At 45.5% G+C, this 13956-nt stretch overlaps 1 protein-coding gene across 1 annotated transcript; it reads left to right on the top strand.

Moving 5' to 3' along the window:
• The first annotated feature begins 115 nt into the window (after positions 1–115).
• tyw1 (tRNA-yW synthesizing protein 1 homolog (S. cerevisiae)) lies at positions 116–13872 on the top strand. Its single transcript, XM_085917344.1, has 16 exons — positions 116–266; positions 733–860; positions 953–1084; positions 1228–1329; positions 1400–1594; positions 1746–2021; positions 2970–3071; positions 3654–3783; positions 4572–4624; positions 4711–4829; positions 5422–5531; positions 5642–5819; positions 6255–6390; positions 7736–7846; positions 11581–11748; positions 13456–13872. Exons 1-16 carry the CDS (start codon positions 176–178, stop codon positions 13675–13677), a joined length of 2253 nt encoding a protein of 750 aa, XP_085773470.1. The 5' UTR covers positions 116–175; the 3' UTR covers positions 13678–13872.
• Positions 13873–13956: the final 84 nt, after the last annotated feature.

Genomic DNA, 13956 nt, shown 5'->3' with positions numbered 1-13956 from the left:
TTTTAACGTAGTATAAGATGAACAATAATTTATTTATAGTATTAATAAACATAAACAATATTTTACGGTGTCATGCGTAACTTCTTTGGTTTTAGACGCTAAGTACTTCATTTCCCATGATGCTTTTCGGCCACGGTAATGGTTCCGCACATCACCGCCACCAAGGACTTCAACTATGTGTTCAGCTAAAGCGTTTGCTGCCATGCACGGATTTATCGTCATCGCCGTCCTTTTCGGAAGTTGTGCGACTACGTCTAACACCAAAGGTGAGTCTATTTAAACTTTTAATTTAGACAGAAACCAAAGTTATGAGGACCAAAAAATGGAAACGCTAGCTAGCTCGTACGTTAATTAACACACACTTGACAAAGCAACAGCAGGTGATTTTTGGATGTAGTTTAGAGTAAATTAACCCGAATTTTGCACTAAATGAACCAAATCAACACCCATTTTGTCTTTTAAATATCAGAAGCATTAAAAAAAGCCTAAATATTTCCTCTCTACTTCAAAGTATCATGAAACTAACGATTTAGCGCCCCCTCTATGTTGCTGTCGTCGTAATATAAACCCAATATAAATTATTTTTGAAAGCGACATTTGGGGGGGAAATAGACTTATGTGTTTGTATGCAGATAGTTAAAAATAAAAGTGAAATTACACATGCAAGTACAACTCCAAGTTTTTCCTTCACATTTTTGTGTGTGTTAATTGTGACTTGATTTTTGTTTCCAGTACCGCAGTCTTCCCACAGTGCCTTCGAAAACTACGCCACGTACATATGGCACAACCGGCTGTACCTGTACGTGGCTGCCGCGCTCATCTTTGCCCTCTGTTTTTTACTCAAGATCCTCCTCAATAAAGTGCGTTGGCAAGCGTATTCAGAGACGTAAACCTTCGTTTGTGTGTCGGCAGTCATGATAAGACAATAACACCTATTTGTTTTGTCTATTAGAAAAGCTTCCCAAAGGATGTTAGCTCCTTAGTCCAGGAAGCTCTCAAGAAAGACGATCGCTGTGATGAACGTGCTGCAGTTCACGTGTCGGGAGTGAAAATCTTCTTTGGCTCTCAGACTGGAACAGCTCAAGTATGAATATTTTTTTTACACTCATCACTAGTCTGCACTTGCATCAAATTTTCAAAGTGGGAAATTCTAAAGATACACTTTGACGTTATTAATTAGTTCGGCAACCGAGCCTGTAACTCACACCCCTCCTCTGAACCCGGCAGAGTTTTGCAAAGGAGCTGTCAGCAGATGTGAGGAGTCTGGACCTCGCGGCAGAGGTCATCGACATGAAGGAGTACGATCCAGATGATCGGCTGGCTGATGAGGTAAGACCGAGGCTCCTTTGGCGAAGTTCCGAGCGGGCATTTTTTTGATTCTGTTGTTTGTGTCACCCAGTGCGGCAGCAAGTGTGTGTGCGTGTTCCTGGTGGCCACTTACACGGATGGGCAGCCCACCGAGAACGCAGAGTGGTTCTGCAAGTGGCTGGAGGAAGCATCCACAGACTTCCGTTACGGGAAGACGTACTTGAAGGGTCTTCGCTACGCCGTGTTCGGCCTGGGCAACTCCCTTTACGCCGCCCATTACAACACAGTAAGGCATATGGGCTCAAAATATAATGCGCATTTTTTTCCACAAAAACATCTCAAATTCATAACAAATATGTCAATTTTTGTGTTGCTACTCACACTAAAATTTGTGTGAATAATTCGTGAATATGCGGACGTACAACTTTTCTGTCCAGGTAGGCAAAAATGTAGACAAGTGGCTGTGGATGCTGAGTGCCTCTCGCATCCTAACCCGCGGCGAAGGCGACTGCAACGTGGCCAAGAGCGTCCACGGCAACATCCAGGCCGACTTCCAAGCCTGGAAGCTCAAGTTCCTCAAACGCCTGCGGGTTCTCTGCCAGGGCGACGACAACTGTTGCGGGAAACGCAAGGAAGGCGCTTCCTGCATCAAGTCGGACGCACAAGAAGCGGAAGAGGAGATGAAACCAGCTCTCGATAATGACTATTGTGAGGTAAAAGGTTCAGAACCAACTATAGCCGTAACACAAGATGGTGGCCGAGCGCTACTTTTGTCCAAATGACACTCCCCAACTCACTTCAACATGGCTGCGGTGCCATCTTGAGGCGGATTGTTGCCGGATTATGAAATGAGTTGAAGAGCTTCATTTGGACAAAAGTAGTGATTTTTCTGTCTATCCATATAAAATATTCATCAGGTTGTTTCCCAACATGTGCATCGTGTAAGCAGGGAATGAAATAAAATTCAAGACCGGAGGAGTAAATATTTGTAACGGGCATCCGTCCACACGTATGTACGCGTACGTAATGCTGCCGTGCGTTTCTCCTTAGTCGCTTTGGTTACAAAATGTCCCACTCGCCTCGCACCGTGACATTTCTGTCAGCTCCTCTGTCCGTCCTCCAGACGCACTCTTTGCTCTTCTCACCAATCACTGCATTTTCACACACGCGCACGCGCCGACGCACATGCACACACACGTTAAGCGTGACAGCTCACAGATGACCCGTTGTCATGGCAGCGGACACCTCGGGAGACGACTGTGTCGCCGAGACTTTTTCCCGGCGGCAGCTGACAAGCGCGGCCGTCATCTTTTTTCTTTTCTTTTTTTTTTTCTTCATTTGATGGCCGGATGATGGCGAGAGGCATGTTCAACACAGAGACGGTTTTCAAGGGAGGTTAAAGTTGAACATTTCGTGTCTGTCAGATTGTCGCATTTACAATGCAAAGCGTCACATTTACACAAAAACTGTTCTGTCGCTCATTAGTAGCTGAAAGGAAACAAGGTGTTATTATTTCAAGGCAAACCTTTGCGCTCCAAATTTTTCAATGAACCTCGTGCTCGTTTTCGGACAAGTATCACCAACAAAAGTGCAAAAGTTTCTGAGTTGTCATTTCTTGCTCCATGTCTGAAGTCTCTCTGTCTTTGCGGCACGTCCTCCAGGAGGAGCCGATGGAGTCCAGTAGCGACGAGGACGACCCGTCAAGCTCCCCTTCCGTGTTAGACGTGGAGGATCTGGGCAGCCTGATGAGCAGTGTCAAACAGGTCAGTGCGCGGCCTGGTTCTTATCTGCGTGCCTCGAAAGCAGCTTCGCCTCGCGCGGAAACGGCAGATGGCTCGGTAGACTCCACACGCCCGTCCCTGGCGTCAAGACGGGGCTTGCGTAAGAGCGCAGACGCCCACCGCCATGACGGCTGACTCGGGACATATCGTGGAAAACGCGAGACACTATGATTTATTTTGAGACATTTTTCATGTTTTTCGTTTTTCAAAAAAAAAATAGGCTGCACTCTTGAATCGAAAAGTTGAGTACTGGAATATAAAATTCTACTGATAGTTGATATCCATCTGTCCATTTTCCCACTCCAAGCTTGCCTTGGAAGGAGCTTGCGTTGCGAACATTGCCAACCTGAACAATTAGAGCCTATAATCAAACCTTCAGATTGAATGAATTGAATTTGGAAGCTCACCTGGACCCTGTTTTGTGTTTGTTTTCTATTTATCCGAAGCCAACGTGTGTTATAAATAATGATTTTGGAGCCGGGTTACATCAGCATCCTCAGTTAATTCCAAAAGTCTTTTGTAATACTAATATTCCTTTTTGTATCTTCTACGGTCTGTATGCAGTCCCAGACTCCCTCAAGCGATGGGCGGGTAGCCAAGCGCTCCAGGAAGGTGGCGAGCAAGAGCCAAGAAGAAAAAGAAGAGCGACGGGAGATGATCACCCCCGCCCTGAGAGAAGCTCTCAGCAAACAAGGTAGCGCCGCTCCGCCGTGCTCCAGCGACTCCCCAATGTAGCAGCGAATGGCTTTTTCTTTTTTTTTTCCCTCCGCGGGAGCATCTGCCAGGTGTTTGTGCGTCATGATAATGATAATGGTGATGGAGCCAGAGCGTCATTACTCGCTAGTAATAAAAATAACAGGTCGTTCTATAGGGAAGGCAGCCAGATGTTTGCCGCCACTTGTCTCACCTTGTCCCCACAAGGACGACAAAGTTTGTCGACTCGTGCTGTAAATCCTCCAACTTGTCTTTATTTTGCCCAAAAGTCAATGACAATGCGATCAACGCCGCCAGAGGGCCGCTTGCCCAGGTGTCGCTTTTTTATTACGGTCGGTAATGCGAAGACCCGAGAGCCGAGGTTTCAGAGCCATATTGTGAGAAACGCAATGCGAGCGACGTTACTTTTTACTCAAGGTGTCTTTGGAAGGTTTTAATTTAGCACCCGAGCTACCGCTTTGGCTCGCTTACCCGCGTCTGGCAGCTATTCAGCTTCTGCTCCCGCTGCTAGCCTTCCACAACAACCGCGCTATAAATAGCAACAAGTCACTCCTGTCCACCCCAAATGTTGACCTGCTGCGTTTTGTTAGGAACGCCGGGACATTACTTGCCGTCATTGTGCAACACTGCTGGGGAACAAAACACTCTTTGCTATCATGAAACCTTTAAGAACCTGTGCAAAGTTGCAGTCGACAAGATCCACCTCCAAAGCGTGTGAAAGTCATTCAGCGTGGATGTAAATAATAATTGTCCCGTTTGTTTTTGCAGGGTACAAATTGATTGGAAGTCACTCGGGTGTGAAGCTGTGCCGTTGGACCAAAGTACGAGACTTTTAAAACCATTTTGTGTAGCATGATTGACACTCGGGTGTGTTTATTTGTCCTTTTTTTTTTTTTTTTTTTTCAAGTCCATGCTGCGAGGCCGCGGCGGCTGCTACAAGCATACCTTCTACGGAATCCAGTCCCACCGCTGCATGGAGACCACGCCCAGCCTGGCATGCGCCAACAAGTGCGTCTTCTGCTGGAGGTAAGAACAGAGGCTCTCCTTTAATTTCTAAAAAATAAAATAAAATAAATACATCTCTCGTCATCGATGAACGCCGTTTAAGCGCGTGTCTTCGTAAGCAAGCAGCACTCGGTTGGCACGAGGCAAAGGTGGATGCTGAGTCACGGCGGCGTTGGCGACAAGCGAGGTGTTTGTCACCCCCCGCTGAAAGGTCGCTGTCAGTGCACCGTTCTCCCCTGTCGCCACATTTTTGCCACAAGTGGTAACGAAGGGCGACAGGACATCAGTTCCCCCCCCCTTCCCCGTGTGCACCCACCGTGCAACTCCTCCCCCGCTGACAACCTGTAAAAAAAAAAATGTCAGTTTGCTGACTTCAAAACAAGTGTTAAGTGTTGGGGACTTTTTTGGAACATAAAATCATTAAATCAAACATTTATCTTTGAAGAAAATAGATAGTAAAATCAAACAAGACCTCAATTTTATAAAGCTCTTGTACCTTCCAATTTTGCACGTGTACCTAATGTTGTGTCCTCTTGAAGAGTAAAAGTTTAGACGAAATCTCTTTGGACATTTTTTTTTTTTTATCTGCGTGTTTGCCCGCCATGACCACAAGGCACCACACCAACCCGGTGGGCACCGAGTGGCGCTGGAAAATGGACCCCGCTGAGAAGATCCTGCAGGAAGCACTGGAAAAGCATCAGAACATGATCCGACAATTTCGAGGTCAGTGGTGCAAGATGTTCTCGAAGGAGCCGTCCAACTTTTTTGTCAAATTTCAAGTACAAATGAAAAATTCCTCCTTGAATTCACGGCGCCGGGTTTGGTCTCGCCAGGCGTCCCCGGCGTGAAGTCGGATCGTTACGAGGAGGGTCTGACCGTGCAGCACTGCGCGCTGTCCCTGGTGGGCGAGCCCATCATGTACCCCGAAATCAATCGCTTTATCCGCCTCCTTCACTCCCAGCGCATTTCCAGCTTCCTGGTAACCAATGCTCAGTTCCCCGAGGAAATCAGGTAGCGTTGCCTTTCCCACTGCCTCGTAGCCTGCTGCCATCATTCGGTGCCGTGTTGTTTGTCAAAGCTTTGCAAAAGTAGCAATATTTTCGCTGACTTTGCTGATTACTGAGCCATTTTATTGGTCATTTGTATTGATTTTGTGAAACAAGTTATTTGCCGTAAAAGTAATACTTTTGGGTTTCTGGGACCGATTAATTGAATTATTCTAACTTTCTATGAGAAATGTTCCTTTTGGTTTTTGGACAATTTGATTCTAGGCAGTTTTTGAGCAAATGAATCGCAACATTCACGATATATCAAATCAATTTTCCCCGTTGACGTCATTTAACATGCCATGAATGTGTTCCGCGACACTCGACTTGGCCAAATTCCTCCTCCACAATGACCGTGGGAGTTAATTAGTGAAGGCTCAGTCGTTTGCGGTGCTTTTAGGAGCCTGGAGCCCGTCACTCAGCTGTACGTTAGCGTTGACGCCAGCACCAAAGAGAGCTTGAAGAAGATTGACAGGCCGCTCTTTAAGGACTTCTGGACGCGATTCCTGGACAGCCTCAAGGCCTTGGCTGAGAAGGTAAGACCACTTTACCAGATGACAAACTCGAATCCTTGAAAAATATGTACTCGTAAGAAAAATTGCATCATTATGAGAATTCATTTAAAAGGTGTCTTTTGACTGTCACAAAAAAATGTATATTTATATATTTTTTTAAATCATTGCATATTTATATTTATCAGAATTGGAAAGAAAATTAGCCATGTTTGCGATGCTTGACATATTCGTTGAAGTCACTAACCTGTAAAAAGTGTTTGTTTTTGACCGCGCCAGACAATAAATACCAAAACACTTGGCCCGCATCGATCCGCCACTCCTATCGATGGTTTTAAAACGTCAAACTTTTGTGTCCGGTCCCTCCGGATGTGAGGCTGTGCCAGCATGCGTCCATTTCTATTTACAACGTATCCGTGTCTCGCGGGACCACTGGGATAAAAGGTCTGGCTGGCTTTTTCCTTTTCAAGAAAAGAGAGAAAAATCCATTAGCGCAGCTGGCGGGCCCGCCTCTGTCGACGACTTGACGTGTACTCTAAAGAAAGAGTTGTTTATATTTAACCTTTGCGATAGCTACAAATGTGCAATAAAAAGTTGAGCTTAACAATTAATAAAATCATTTTTTTTTTTTTTTATCATTGCTTGCCAATCAGTCAACCAATTATTCAATTAAAAAAAAAAAATTTGCTTTCTGCACTGTGACTTTGGGAAAGCGATCACGCAAAATCTTGCTATTTAGCGAAAAATCACCAATCTGAAAATAAATGTGATGAGGTGATTGTATATTGATATGATTTTTCTAACCCTAACCCACAGTGAAAATGAGTTTGACAACCCGGCCGACGTCATCCTGCACCATTCTAACAGCACTCGTCCAACATTTTCACCGGCTTTTTTTTTGTAATCCGCCCAGGGAAAGTTCACAGTGTACAACATATTCCCTTATCCAATTGCTTTTGTTATAGCATTAAAATGTCGGGGCGACCCCTCCCTCCTTTTCTATTCTATTTCTATTCCCTCTCTCGGCGCGCACCGCGGCGCGCACCGCAGCGCTGCGGCGGCGGCTTTCGCGTGGAACATTGCGAGTTGTGTTCCCAGAATCAACAATCGAGTCTTGGCCAAGCACCAAAGAGGAAAGGGGGTTTTGTTTTATTACAAATTACATTTCAGGACGTCCTTCACCGCCCCCCCCTCTCTACTTCCTCGGCTGCCCTTGTCTTAAAAACAATCTGCCATTTTGTCTAATGTACATAAGTGGAAGGCATTTTATTGTTGTCATGATTTGGATAATCTTTGCATAGATTTTTTTTTTTTGTGCGTGATTTATTTTTGCACGTTTCTGATTCATGTGTGTTTTGTGCGGGTACAGAGGCAGAGGACGGTGTATCGCCTGACGCTGGTCAAGGCGTGGAACGTGGAGGAGATGACGGCCTACTCGGAGCTTGTCGCCTTAGGCCAGCCCGACTTTATCGAGGTCAAGGTAGGATATGGTTTTTGTTATTGTTCAAGTGGATTCGTGCGCTCTGCTTGGCGCGCGTCCACATGACGGCCATCTTGAGACATCAGACAGCCAAGTCTTGTATTTTCTTTTGATAATACGCCCAAATGCCAAGAGCACCATTGGCTGGTTCAAGCAAAGTTGCTGGCACGCAATGTGCTGTCTGGGCTGACTTCAAACTTATTTTTTCATGAAGCATGAAAAACGGAGTATCTATTGATTATAATTTATTTCTGAGATAGAATTAAATGATCTGTTTACCTCAGGATTTTGTTTTTTCCCCGCAAAATATGACTTGTGCTATTTTAGAAATATTTTCATCAAGTGCCGAGTTCAGAGTATTGCAATTATCCAACTAAAAGCATGTGAAATAAAAACACGAGTCAAAACTCAAATCACAACTTGTTGTATAAAAGTCGAAATAAAAACCACTAAAACCGTATCTTGTCAAGTATTAGGATTCCTTTTTAGCGCAGCCCAAAAAACACGAAGGTTTCATTATTTAAGAATGTTCGAGTCCTTTTGCATGCGAGTCTATTTATTTTTGAAGACTCCGATGAATAATTGACTTAGTGAGGGACTGTGACACGTGTCCTCATCAGCCAGCGTTTGTCCTCTCGTCAGCAGCTCGGGCTGGATTGCTCAAGTGTCACAATTCGGATATGCGGAAAGAGGAAAAAATCCCATGTACAAATCTGGACGTGGGGAACAATACAATGATCAGATGAGATCGGATTTTGGCATTTCTGACTGCAGCTTTTTTATTATTATTGTCGCCGCATAGCTCCTTGACACCAAGGTGCTACAAAATGGCGGCAAATCACTGCTTTTATCCAAACAAAGCCCAACAATACACCTAAAGTTCCTTGACATCATACTGATGGCAACAAAGCTCTACTTTTGTCAAAACAAAGCTCCTCTATTCACCTCAACTTAGTTCCTCGACAGCAAAATGAAAACGAACGGTTGCAGGCGATACTATTTCTGTACAAGGTCGAAAATGGCCACAAGCGAACTGAAACGAGGGTTGACTCGATCTTTAAACTGGCAAACGATGGCGATTGACTTGTATTATATCGTTGTGCCATCCCAGAAGGAAAGAGCACGCGAGGCTCTTTGTTGGCATTCATGAGGCAGCCTCTCGCGGGAGCACGTCCTCTTTTCCTCTCATTCATAATCAAGAGCATGCCGCGTTCGCCCGGCCTCTTATTTCCCCCAGGGTGAGCCCGGAGTCCGTTTGCAGTAATCAGGCGGCAGAAGGGGCCCCCTAAATGATGATGGAGGGCGGGAGCGAGCGGCGAGCCGCCGCCGCCTCCTCACACGTGTGACAAACTCGAGTAAATAATTGAACAAGATTTTTTTTTTTTTTCTTGTAAGTCTTGCGTGAGGCATTTTGTTTTTGCGCAGGTGCCGGGGGTGAGAGGAGCAAAGCTCCTTCCTCGCAGTGGTTGTGGTTGTTTTTTACAACAAGTGATTGGATGGAATAGCAATGCAGTGACATTGCAACGCAACTGCCTATGACGCCGTTTACACAACTCAGTCATTTAATTTACACAATTAAGTATTAGTTGTGTGCCATGGCAACCACTTCCATTTTGAAAGTTTAGTTGGGGCCCCGCTATGCCTCTTTTTCTTGCATTTTATTCTGCCGTATCTCTTCCAGTAGAGCTCCTGGCTGCCATTCAGGTTTGTGGCACAATGCGGTACTACAGCACAGAAGACTTGCAATGGCGATACATGAGGAACATCCTTTTCTGTTCACTCTGTCACTTTTTAATTGGTGAAGAAAAATGCGGCTGCGGACGCACGGTAATATGCAAAATGTGCGTTTCTCACTTCGGTGCATATAAAGTACGACAGCGGAGTCCAGGGACATATGGCCGTAATTAGAAACAAAACTTTCTGACTCGGTGTGACAAGCGCGTGTGTGTATGTGTTTCTAGTTCTGAATTGTGTTTTGGATTCTTGCTTACTTTGCGCTTTGCAACCACATTAAAACTAACAAGCTCAACCTGTGTTAGCGCATCCGTCCTCCTCCCAGCGCCTCGCCTGCTGACGTTTTGGGTTTGCTCTTCTCGCAGCTTTTTTAACCCACCCCCCCAATTTGGCTCGTCGTGCGTCTACTTCCAATCAAGATGATGTCATCAATTCCAGATCATACACTCAGCAGCCACTTCATGAGGGACACCCATCTATCCAACAATGCCCACTGAAGTTGTAAAAGTCACTTTTGATGGAGACTTTAATTACAAATTTCCAAATGTATTTCTCATTCACATTTCAAAATATCGTGGCAGCGTACGTTGCTTGGAGACGGTGATCCCTCTTTTTTTTCTTTCTTTCTCTTTCTTCAAATATTGATTCAAGCGTGCTGTTTACAAGTCCGCCGCCACCGTCTTAGCCGTAGAGAACGTGGCCGCGCTCCTTCAAAATGATATCCGCTATCGATTAGCACCGCGACCTTCTCATTTGTCAAGTGCTGACTAATGTTTCCAACAATAATGCTACCTGACTCACTCACTGGAGACCTTTTATACCTTGAGCGGGCTTACCCGAACATCCCTTCATACAAAGCACATTGTTTGGTATTATTTCATCTCAATTTATCCCCCAAAATATTTGCAAAAAATAGAAAAAATACGACGATCTTAACAGTCGACATTTAAATCGCAAACATGATTTCCTTTCCAAACAGAAAGCAATTCACCGCAGACGAGTGCAGTGTATTGCATTCCCGGTGTGCCTAATGAAGCGTCCAGTGAGTGTACATAATGTGTTCTTTAATTTATCAGGATGCGTGTGCTTGCAGTGCAGAAAGCAGGCAATAATTGAATTCAGTGTCACATTTTCTTCCTTTTTTGTCAGAGGAGATGTAGTGTGAATCATTTTCTTGTGTCTCGTGCTCGTTGGAGGGCCGATTGATTGTCTGGCTGCTGCATCAATAAGTGTTATTGATGAAACAGACACACCGCTAAATTTGCTCTCAACACGACCCACTCCATATTTTACGCCCCTTATGGATTCACAGACTTAAATGGTGTGAAGAAAAAAAATCAATAGTGGGTAGAATATATTTCTAATATTTGTCCCAAAATGTCATCCGTAGCCAGGAAATGTCCATTTATTGTATCCCCCACAAGACCAGCAAAATGTTTTGGGGAAATAATTGCAGGGTTTAAAAAAAAAAAAAAAGTTAAATCTCACAAAAATGCATCATAAAAAAAAAAATGTCAATGCTTTTTCACATACGTTAACATTATGCTAGTGGACTTTTGATTGACGTCTATGGCCTTCAAAGGTAGTGAATGAATTAATATCCCCCCCGTGTCATGTTCAAGGCTTTGACTTATTAACAAGCAAACAGCTCCAACGATGGGAGCAAAAGCCTGGAGTCACATGACCTCCCGAAGGATACGCGGTTTTTCATATATCACAGCCATCATCCGCTCTCACGCCAAAAACACACCACGGACCCCGCCGGCCGCCGTCTGGGCTTGTATCTACCGGGTGATTTATGGCACCAAACAACTCAGTGAGCCTCCAGGTGCAGCCGCCACCATCTATTGCATTCCGAATCTGCAAAGGGAGAAAATGTCAGCCCTCCAAAAAAAAAAAAAAAATCCAGTCACCTCGACACAGAGATTTCCGATCATTGTATGCAAAAACCCACCAAAACCAGTTGCACAAAATCCATTGAAGTCCTCCTGTGTTCTCAGGGTGTGACCTACTGCGGCGAGAGTTCGGCCAGCAGTCTGACCATGGCCAACGTCCCGTGGCACCAGGAAGTGGTCGCCTTCGTGCAGCAGCTGGTCGACATGCTGACTGGCTACGAGATCGCCTGCGAACACGAACACTCCAACTGTCTGCTCATTGCCCACAACAAGGTATGAATGTGCCCCTGTCCTGTCTTGCCCCGACTCTTCCGATTTAGTCCCTCTTCCGCCAATTAATCCACTTTTCCGGTTTTCAAATGGAGCTTTACACATTTTACGCGGACCATCGCCTTTAATAGTCGAGGCTCGAGTTCGTTTGGCCGCGGCTCATTTTCTTAAACCACATCTCGTCTCTGTTTCTTTGGTGGGGAAACAGTTCGGTTGAGGCGTGGGCTGATGTTTGAATATTGAATGGTGACTCATTGTCTTGATGTTCGTGCGCACGCACACACGCACACACACACACGCGCTATTAGAATGTGTGTTTTTTTTATTTTGTGTGTGCGTGTTATTTTTCCTTTGGGCACCACCTGCAGATGTGATCCAGCGGCACTGCACACACACACACACACACACACACACACACACACACACATTTACACACTCCATCTCTCTTACACTTGCTCTTTTACTCATACACACACACACACACACACTCTCACACACTCTTACATGCACACTCTTACTCACCTACTGTATCTCGCTTTTACAGACACACACACACCTCAATCACTCTTGCATACTGACACACACTCAGACTTTCGACCCCCTCACACACACACACTTTTCATCTTCTTGCTCTCTCACACACTCTTCCACACAATTAATATTTGAACCCCCTCATGTTTCCCGTCCTGCGCTGCAGTGGCCATTTGTGCGACAGCCTCAGACTTTTGCTTCATTTGCACGTCCTTCTCGCCCACGCCTGTCAGCGTTTCCTAATATACTCGCGCGCACACACTCGCAATCTTTGCACTTGTAGCCCAGATTGTCATGTTGCGGACGGATGCTTTTTTTTTTTTTCTTCTCCCCCTCCAGCAGACACGCTAAGTCCGAGCTTGTTGCTCTTGTCTTCCCTTCAAAATGGACGCTGCTGACTTGAAACTTTGTCCTCACACTTGATGTTGAAAACTAAAAATGGGCATTGACCTGTTGTGTGCTCTCGCGTCATTTGCTCGTCAATGTTCTGCCCTACAAATGCATAGAACCTTCACTCCGCTCTCCGCGTGTGAACGAATGAGGCCCAATGAGACGGCACTACCACAGCTGTATATACGTGTTCCTGACATGTGGAGCGCAAAGCATATAAAGGCACCGGACACTTCATTAGGAACATCTGGACCATACGAGAGTAGGAAAGCTTTGAGGATAATGCATCGTTAGATTTGTAAGGGCAACATTTTAAGTGGTTATAAATGAGCGTCAAGCCCGTTATGGGATGTACGGAATGTTTGTCCCGTTAGCTTTAAGCACCTTTCGCGCCTCGGCGGACATTTTATTGAATCTGTCTTATTGAATCTACCGCCCGTGCACAGTGGGTAAGACGAGAGGTCACTTGCTTATCTGCTTTGCTTGGAGTGGCGAGACGACACACACACTTTACGCACGCTACACCGTGCATCAACCTCCTGTGGGCCCTTTAACAAGATGGATGGCGGCTTGGCTGCGAGAGTCATGATTGATAAGAAAGGAAGATGGCCCAGAGAGGAGGAGGGAATTTTCACATCTTAACAAAATATAGCACAACCTTGAAAGTTTGCTGATATTTATTCTGGAAGAAAAATGACCCCAGAAGATAGCCAAGAAAAGCCTACGGTGGGGTTTGCTTGCTAGCCAGCACGTCTAATCATCCATGTTCTCGTCTCTCCTCTTTTTCAGTTCAAGGTGGACGGCAAGTGGCACACTTGGATCGATTACGATCGTTTCCAGGACTTGGCCAAGGCTCACCGGGAGAGCGGCGGCCTCGAGACTTTCTCTTCGTCCGATTACGTGGCCCGGACTCCCGACTGGGCGCTGTTCGGCGCGAGCCAGCAGGGCTTCGACCCGGCCGAAACCCGTTTCCAGAGGCGCAACAAAGGCAAAGATGTCTCTGGATGCTGATTGCACTGCATAGATGAGGACTTTTAATTGGCTTTTACTTTCAAGACATTCCCTTTCCTCATTATTGCGCTTCTTGCGCTAGCTCACTCACTCGCTCTCCCTCCCTCTTTTCTTTTCTTTACATTTTTCTAATGAACTGACAGAATTAAATCTGCTGAGCGTTTGATGCCGGTTGATTAAATGAAATTGATCTTCTCTGCAGCTTCATTAGCAGCCTCGTTATAGAGCGCAGTTGTCAAACTGCAGGCTTGGGGGCCCGATCGGACCCACTACAGCTTG

This window comes from Syngnathus leptorhynchus, chromosome 7 (assembly GCF_054491065.1).
Source record: "Syngnathus leptorhynchus isolate UIUO chromosome 7, UIUO_Slep, whole genome shotgun sequence".
In the NCBI taxonomy this organism is placed as follows: Eukaryota; Metazoa; Chordata; class Actinopteri; order Syngnathiformes; family Syngnathidae; genus Syngnathus; species Syngnathus leptorhynchus.
Note: the sequence above shows the minus strand (reverse complement) of the source record. Positions and strands in the feature narration are given on the sequence as shown.

Bases quoted from the DNA above. Each gene is read 5' to 3' on its own strand.
- tyw1 (XM_085917344.1), top strand. From the start codon at position 176: ATGTGTTCAGCTAAAGCGTTTGCTGCCATGCACGGATTTATCGTCATC. The intron at 3,072-3,653 runs GTCAGTGCGCGG...GTCTGTATGCAG, and splicing joins TGATGAGCAGTGTCAAACAG to TCCCAGACTCCCTCAAGCGA. The intron at 4,830-5,421 runs GTAAGAACAGAG...CATGACCACAAG, and splicing joins AAGTGCGTCTTCTGCTGGAG to GCACCACACCAACCCGGTGG.